General features: G+C 51.3%; 1 protein-coding gene across 1 annotated transcript in view; it reads left to right on the forward strand.

The window, feature by feature from the left end:
- DENND2A (DENN domain containing 2A) overlaps positions 1-8,325 on the forward strand; it is a 52,088-nt gene extending 43,763 nt beyond the window's left edge. The window contains exons 15-20 of the mRNA XM_085049521.1: positions 2,389-2,566; positions 3,332-3,373; positions 4,670-4,787; positions 5,643-5,882; positions 6,702-6,788; positions 7,627-8,325. Coding sequence (XP_084905647.1) covers positions 2,389-2,566; positions 3,332-3,373; positions 4,670-4,787; positions 5,643-5,882; positions 6,702-6,788; positions 7,627-7,658 — 697 coding nt within the window. The 3' untranslated portion in view covers positions 7,659-8,325. The remainder of the gene's footprint in view (positions 1-2,388; positions 2,567-3,331; positions 3,374-4,669; positions 4,788-5,642; positions 5,883-6,701; positions 6,789-7,626) is intronic.
- Positions 8,326-8,746: the final 421 nt, after the last annotated feature.

The raw sequence follows: 8,746 nt of genomic DNA on the forward strand, positions 1-8,746 counted from the left end.
ACTTCCCAGAGTGGCTGCTGGCTGGAGAGCGCACAGGTGGCATAAAAGGAATTTATCACGCTGGATTCTTTTGCAAGGCTCAGCAGCCTGGTGTGAATCAGCAGTCCCTTAGTGCTTGTTCCAGTGCTGATTGCAAGAGAGAGAGCTTGGGCTTGAGTCATTCCAAAAGGCCACAGCTCTCCTGGGCTCCTGGCAGCCTGCATCGCCCTGGGACTACCTGCAGAGCAAGTCTGATGTATGGAAAAGATATCTCAGTGTTACCTCCTCTGTGTCCACCTCTGAGCTGCTCTGCCTACAAAGGAGGCTCACAGACCTCAACCCTACCAGCACTGCTCCCTGAAAAGGCCTTCCACAGTGAGAAAAGCTTGGGAGCAGAGATCAGTGGGTTTCACCCTGGAGGCAATGAGTCATTCACAGATGGAAGGGTGGAAGGGGAAGTTATCTTTACTTCCCACTGCCTGGTGTGTACAATTTCAGACTTAACACAGCTCTCAGTCTTTGACTTCCACGCACTGGAGCTCAGCCATCTTTCCTCCCACTCAATCTCTCACGTACCATGTGTACTCTCTGGGCTGAGGGAAGAACAAGCCACCATAAATATAGGAGGAGACAGCTTGCCATAATATCTCACCATGCCATAAATAACCACGTACTTCAGCTGCTCTTCTGTGGAGCTACCTGGACTCAGAGATGTTTTCCACTGGTTTCACATGCTGTCTGTAAATTCAGGTCCCACACTTAAGCAGAAAATTTGGGCACACCTTGAAAATTGAAGATTTGTGACGAAACTTCTAACATTTCCACATTCAAGCTCTCCTCAAAGAAGAGGAACAGTGGGTGGTGGTAATGCCCCACTGATGTGCACAAGTGTTGTAAGGTGAAGTTCTTTCAGCTTTCACTGTGCTGCTGCTATTACCAGGGCTATTATCAGTCAGAAATTGAGGAGTGGAAAATATGCTCTGCAGTAATGGAGAGGAAGAGAAGCCTCTGCTTTTGTATCTGCAAACATGACCTGAAATGTATGAGTAGCACAGCTTTGAAGGAGATGGTTTCTAAAGGATGTCATTAGCTTGGAGTGCACTTCTAAGATGACACATTCACTTTTGTTGCAGATCCTTTCAAGATTAGCTTGTATGAAAGATACAACAAAAATCTTCTTCTTTGATATGATTCCCACATTTTTTTCTGTGTGGTTTTTGTTTTGGGTTTTTTTTATGTTTCTGTTTCTTTCTAGCTCTGTGTTTTCTCTATTTTGGTTTGGCTTCTCTCAGATTCATTATCTACCTTGCATTTGTGATAGACACAGCAAGGTGTGGACTTGCTGATGAAGGCAGGCACAGCTGGAGAGCAGCAACAGAGAGGCAGCCTGGAGGAAAGAATGCAGAGAAGGGAGGGGGATACACTCAGACCTTCCTAAACAAGGCTGTGGAACTGAAGGTTTTTTCCCATTTGAAGGCTTACATCTACCAGTCTGTAACACAGCCTTTGAAGGGTCTTCCTCTGTTTTTACAGAGTATCTCCTTAACAAAAGACAAGCCTCTGGGATTGAAGGGAGGGGGAACTGTCCCCATTTTGTGAAGAGAATTTCTCAGCACACACATCCCAGGCATCTTTCCCAAGTGCCAGTTCCCTACCTGTTGCAGTCCTAGATAAAATTTTCAGGTTAAGCAGATTCCAGCCTCTCCCCTGGGATCTCCTTATCTCCAAAAAGTGTCATGTGTTTAACAATGTTTGCTGCCTGATTACTTCCTACTGTCATGCTGATGTCCCAGCAACTACAATTTTGTTCTGTTCAACTGAGCTGAATGTAAATTCTCCCGTGGAGTCTAAGATAAGCCAGCTGGGCATCCTTCCCTACTTATGTGATTCCTCCCTGCTGCACCAGCCTCCCTCCTCTCCCTCCTCTCCTTTACTGGATGCTGGTAAAACAAAATGATGTTGTATATGCAGGGGTTTATAGCAGCAAGCCTTCCCCCTCTCTTAACACATCAAAATGCTTCCAGACCCAGAGCAGATGAACAACTGGTGCCCTGTGGCAAGCTCTGCCATGGCTAATTGGATGCCCTGCCTGACTCCTGCCAGAGAGCTGTGGGAGAATAAACTCATTCCTCTAAGGAAAGGCAGTGGCATAAAAGATGCCCTTTTTGTCTGATTTTTTCCATCAGGACACTGGAATAGAAGATTTCTGATCCAGTGGAACCCATCTATTGTCATATGATTGTGGGCTGGGGTCATCTTTCAGAAGTCATTGCTTCTGAAGCAGAAAAATGGGGTCAGGAATGTGGGAAAGCCCCTATTAATTAGCGAGGTCAATCAGGGAGCTGTCAAAAGAGCCCTGATTTCTTGAAGCACCCCTGACTGACCAGGCACTATCCTTTTGTCTTGCAGCACTCTCTCCAAGTGCTGCCATGCCACGGTGGCCCTGCTGTACCCCTTCACCTGGCAGCACACCTACATCCCCGTGCTGCCTCCCTCCATGATCGACATCGTGTGCTCACCCACGCCCTTCCTCATCGGCCTGCTCTCCAGCTCCCTGCCCCGCCTGAAGGAGCTGCCCGTGGAGGAGGTGAGCCCTGCATCCACACCATGCCCTTCCTGCAGGTGCTTCCCATGGCTGGGCTGCCTTCTGTCCCAAAGAGGCATCCTCGTGCCAGGGAGAGGAGCTCTCATCCTCTTGGCTGTGGTTAGGACTAAGGGCAGAGGTGGATGTTTCACTAGGGAGACAAAGCTCTGTGCTCTGCCTCGGCCACAGCTTGGGAAAGCTGTGCAATCTCCCACCATGGGGCTGCTGAGGGTAGGAGATGGTTTTATTAGGGTTTGTACTGGTTTCTGCACAGTCAGTCTGCTGTCTAGGGGCTACAGGCAAAGCCTGTCAGTCTTGGATTGCTGCAGCCTGCCCAGCACAGTTCCTCAGGTTAACACAGGTGCCTCGTGGCAGTAATAAATAATTAAGAATTGTGTTCCTGATGAGCACAGCGAGGCTGAACATGGTAAGGGAGGGATTTCCCTCCCTGCCTGCCAGGAGACAGCAGTGCAGCACACAGGGAGAGGGGATGAAGCTCTGAGGCTGCTGTGTGGTCAGGAGAAGTGGTCAGGCCTGGAGCACAGCCTGCTGCTGTCCGAGCTGTGCTGGGGCTTGTGAATCATCCTCAGAAAGCCACAACAAGGGTCCACTCCTGGGTCATGCTGGGTGCCTCCTCCAGCTGCAGGGGTGGGTAGGAGTAGCAGGGACAGGGCTGAAGTGTTTCCTCCAGAGCAGTGGCTGATTAAGATAAACTCTCATAAAGGAAATAACTGCTTCCCCTTTTAATTCTTGCCCTTTCATTCTTAGGTCCTCGTCGTTGACCTTGTAAATAACCGGTTTCTGAGGCAGGTGAGCAGAGCTCTTTCATATCCTTCACCTTCTCTCCCCTTTTTCCAACATAACTTACCTCCATCTGTGTTTGCTGACCTGCCTGGCTGGATGGGTCACTTCATCCCCACTCAAAAATTGAGGCAGGACTTGTGGTTACAGCACTTGCTGTATATATGTAACATCAGCATCCCAAACCACAGCTGTTGAGGACTAAATCACGGTGAATTGCCTCTTTCTCTGTTTATTTTTGGGGTTTTTTAAGAGGGGAAATGGTGGCACTCGAGCACTGAGGGTCCTTAAGTGTCATTCTTGGCTCCGCACAGTCTGCTGGGGAGCAGTGTGGGCTCTTCCAGCCAGTCTGTCAGTCCATCTCCCATCACATACTCTGCCCTGAGTGGGAAAGGAGCCTTGATGATTTTTTTAAATCCTTACTGCCTCAGGAGCTTGTGGTTCCTCACTCTGCTCCTTGCACTGGATGGGTCAGAAGGAATAAGGTGATCCATGGGAGCTTGTCTGTTTCTCTGCAGGCAGGATTGCTGCTGATTTTCCCTTCCCTTTGTTGTGGAGAGGAGGAGTGGGAAAGGGAGTAGGAAGGGAAGAGCATAAATGAGCAAACACACTCCTGGCCCAGGGAGCTATTTTTCCCCAGAGCTCTTTGGCAGCTTGCTGAGCAGCACTGGCAGCATCCATGCCTCAGCCCCACGACTGGGATGGGATGGGATGAGTGCTCCTCCTGCTGCAGGAGCAGCCTGTGGGTGAAGGCAAATCCCTCCCACAGCCCTCTCCTGCCAGCTGCCTTAGCTCTGGGGTTATGCTTTACCTTGCACCTCTCTTCTGGAGGCTTCAGCTAAACCAGCCAACTCAGCCAGGGCTGGTGGGAGCTCTGCACAGTCACTGGCAGCTCCTTGGCTCTGTTGCTCCCTGGGAACTCTTTATTGCTGCATAAGAGGATTGGTGCCTGAGCAGGGGCTCTGCTCACCTGGCCATGTGCCAGCATTGTTCACACTCCTCCTCTTTGTGGCAAGGCCAGCACTCATGGATGGATGGTGGGGCCACAGGTGAGCCATGCCCAGTAGCCTCTTGCCTCAATCCACCTCAAATTCCTCCAGAATAGGGGATTATTTAGGAAAAGACACCCCCTTTCTCCCTCCTCCTGTGCTTCTTGATAGTACTGTGCTGGGACTGTGCCAAGCATATTATGCCTTCTCCCTCTCCTCACAGTTCATTTCTAGTGCTCCCCCTGCCGTGCTGGGGACAGGGTAGGAGATGTTCTGTCCCAGCCCCAGTCCCTGAGGAGGTGGCTCTGTCTTGCAGATGGAAGATGAGGACTCCATCCTGCCCCGCAAGCTGCAGGCTGCCCTGGAACACATTTTGGAGCAGAGGAACGAGCTGGCGAGCGACAAGGAGGAGGGCCCTGTCAACGGCAAGCAGGGTAAACACAGTGCCTTTCAGCTTAAAACCATGTCTTTTTCTGCCTCTTTTTTTATCTGTTGCTTCTCAGAGGAGAACCAGGCTTGTACTGAATTTAACACCACAGGTTTTGGAGCTAGATCAGGATTTTGGTTGAGCCATATGAAATATTCCATTGCACTGGGGGAGTTCTCTGTGTGAAGAGCAACAGTATTATCTCTTCCTAGCTCTGCCCATCCTTCCCTTACCATTCCAGGGAACTCCTATACTCCTTTTCAGAGAGGTTTCATAGGCCTCTCTCTGCTGCTGGCCATGAGTGATGCAGGTTCCTCCAGGGAGGGGACATAGCCAGGACAGCTGACCCCAAATGACCAAAGGGATGTTCCACATGGAGTGATGCTCATGGAGTCACACTCAGCATATAAATCAGGACAAAGTGCGGGGGACATTGGGAAATAGGGCATTTTATCTTCCCAAGACACATGTGCTGGAGCCCTGCTTTCCTGGGGAGGGCTGAGCACCTTCCTGCCCAAGGGAACTGCTGAATAAATCAATTATTTTGTTTGCTTGCATCCATAGTTTTAGATTCATCCATTAAATTCTATCTTAGCCCATAGGTTTTCTCACTTTTACTCTTCTGATTCTCTCCCCCATCCCACCAGAGAGAAGTGAGCACCAAAACAAAGCTTGGTATCTTTCAAAGTAGTAGCAATTTGCTCTACTTCCATGACAAGCACTTCCTAGGATGCTGTCTCTCTTGAGCAGCTTTTTCTGCTCAGGCTGGATCTGAAAAAAGCCAGGGAATTTTTACCCAGGGATTTTCATAGCACATTCTCACAATGCTGCCCTCACCGCTGCCTCTTCGTTGTTTCCTTAGAAACCAGCCCTTTGAACGAGGTGGTGTCCGAGGCCTTTGTCCGTTTCTTTGTGGAGATTGTGGGTCACTACTCCCTCTTCCTGACCCCCACGGAGCGAGAGGAGCGCACCCTGCAGCGCGAGGCTTTCCGCAAATCCGTCTCCTCCAAGAGCCTCCGCCGCTTCCTGGAGGTGTTCATGGAGACACAGATGTTTGGGGGCTTCATCCAGGAGCGGGAGCTGCGGAAGCAGGGGGTCAGAGGTGAGGGGCTCCAACTGGGCTCTGCTGTGGTGGAAACTGCTGTTGCTCCTCACAGAGCAGGGAGATGCTCCCCAGCCACCACCTCCAGCCCCAGTTCCGTGGCTGGAGGCTGCAGTGTCCATACACCAGGAGGGAGTCTGGTGGTTTCTTTTTGGGGCTGGGATTACAGGCACCTTTCACCCTTGCAGTATCCTCCATGTGTGTGCCTTTTCCATTCCACGCTGAATTCCACTGCTGGAATGATGTTTATTCTTGCAGTCCCTCATGTCCTCTTTTTGTATCCAGAGGAAGAGTGGGCTGGATTGGTCATGGCTCTTTTGTTGAGTAGAAAGCACGGATGCTCATCTCTTCCCAGAGCTGCTTCTGTGGTTACACTGCTGTTATCCCACAGTCCCAAAGGCTCTACTGGCAGCTGAAATCTCTTATCCCTGCTGCTCCTCAGTGCTGGCTTAGCAGCTTCCTCCCAAGCATTAATAAGCAGGGGATGCTTAAATAGGTGGCTGAGTAGAAGTAAATTCTGCATGATGATTCCCCAGATGATGTCACCCTCTGGACTTAGCTATGCTCATAGCAGAATGAACAGAGGTACATTCTGTACCCTGAGCAGGATACAGCAGCTCAGTCAACTGGGGAGGGAGGGGGCAGACCAAACCTTCAGTGCCAGATCTGGGCTCAGCTGATGGAGGAGGTGGGGTGAGTTGTTCCCTCTCGTGTGCAATAGTGCGTGGGTAAGCTGGGACAGTCCACTTCCAGAGGGGCACTCTTCCTTGGATTTATAGGGACACAAAGTAGAAGCTGCTGATTTCTTTCTTTCTGCAGGTCTGTTTGAGGTACGGGCTCAGGAGTACCTGGAAACACTTCCCAGTGGGGAGCAGAGTGGAGTCAATAGGTTCCTGAAAGGCCTAGGTAAGGAACCAGCAAAACCCTTGGCTTCTCAGGAGGGTTGGGCTTCTTGTTGCCTTCAGGCTGGGCAGCAGAGAATCTGCCAGAGGGTGACAAGGCTGTGTGTGGCATCCAGTGCTTGGCTGTGTATCCCTGTGCTGGCACAGGTCAGTCACTGTCTGGAGGCTGGTGGAGAGCCAAAGTTTGGGCCATGAGCTGTATCTGTGTCTTTTAAAGGTGACACATGGGTCTGAGGAGGCAATGGAGCAACCAGTGACTTGGGGATGGTAGATGCAGGTCCTGATGGGGGGATGGACACAGTTTTCACTGCCTTCAGGTTTGCCCTTAGGGATCAGCAGTGGGAATTGCCCAGGAGTATTCTAAGATCAAATTTATTTTCCGCTGTAAGGGGAGCTAGACACAAGCTCCAGACTGAGGTTAGAAGCCCTTGATAAGCCATTGGACACCATGAGAGAGTTAGATTAGGTGTTTAGATCACATCCCTGGCCCTTCTGTCTGTTCTTGGCCATTTCAGGGCAGCAGTGCCTGAGGGGCTGATGTGCCCTGCCCACATGTGTTGTGGCCAGCTGAGCTTAGTCCTGTGTTCACCTTCCAGGAACCCTGGGCAAATGGGCTCTGGAGGGTGTTCCTGGGGCTTGCAAGATCCCAGTCTTGCAGCACTGCTCCCAGGGAATGGGCAGAGCTCTGCAGGCTCCAGCTTCCAGCCTTGCAGAGCAGCTGGCTGTGGACAAGGAGCCAGGGATGGCAGCAGGGCCAGTTCACTGCACAGGCCAGAGGTGGTGGGAAATGACACTTGTTTTGTCACTGTGGGGAGTCCATTCTCTTTTCTCTGTCTCTTCAGGCAGCAAGATGAAATTCCTCCACAAAAAGTAAGAGCGAAGCACATCCTCATTCCACAGAAGAGAATGGCTTTACCGTTTAGCAGCAATAAGTCAGACTTCTTAACCATTCCCACTCAGCCTGCTCCCAGGAAACAACAGCCTTGGGACAGAGCTGCACAGACCTGTGGTGCTGCAGGAATTTGGGATGGCTGCAGGGCTGCCGGGACAGGTTTCTGGATGTCTACAGTAGCAAGCACTGGACCAAGCACTCTCTCTGAACTCTGCACTAGCACGTTGCAGGCATCCCGGCGGATTGGATCTCTTAGCTAGTCGATTCTTTATTTGGTTGTATTTTTCTATTTATATTGAGGTTAGAACAATTATTAACCGATGACTCTTGCCCTGCCTCCTCTCTGCCTGGTGCTGCAGGAGGCTGAAGCTGGACTGCCAAGGGACTGAGCAGGCAAAGCTCAGGCATGGAGGGGAAGAACAGAGATGGATGAAAGTAGATCTCTACAAAACAAGGACACTGAGGGCTGCAGGGATGATATGGACTGACCAGGAGGAGCTTCCAAGCAAGGGAAAAGGGTGAGGGGGAACCACTAAACCTACTAAGGACTTGATGGGCCAGCCAGCTCCCTGGGTGGCTGTACCAGGGAGGTGTGGCACGAGGAGAGGCCTTTCCTCACGCAGTGTAATTAAAAGCGAGTTGTGTAAAAGGCATATGGATCCATGGTGTTTTCACAGAAAGGGATGAGCTGTGTCTTCCCACCATCCCACCTAGCGCTGAGCACGAGCCAGAGAGGAGATCAAGCAGCTGAACCCATGACTTGGCCAGGTCCTCAGCTTCTCTGTGAGTCTCAGAGGTCGGGTGGCCTCCTTCCCTCACCTGCAGCTTGCTGAGGGAGCCCAAGGTGGAGCTCACCTGTAGGGAGCTCCCCAAGGGTCAGATGGGCTCTCCTCTCCCATCTGGGGTGTTGCTGCTGGGAAGCACAGCAGGAAATGGGAAGGGCAGAGCAGGTGCTCCTGGCTGGGGAGGAGGTAAAGCCTCCTGCTCACCTCTCCTCTGTCTGTGCTGACCTCCTTCGGTGGGGAGGTGTCAGGGAAGTCAAGTGGAGGTTGAGGCAGGGTGAGGGCTTT

This window comes from Lichenostomus cassidix, chromosome 1Ab, assembly GCF_008360975.1.
Source record: "Lichenostomus cassidix isolate B80296 chromosome 1Ab, HeHo_3.0, whole genome shotgun sequence".
Taxonomy (NCBI): domain Eukaryota; kingdom Metazoa; phylum Chordata; class Aves; order Passeriformes; family Meliphagidae; genus Lichenostomus; species Lichenostomus cassidix.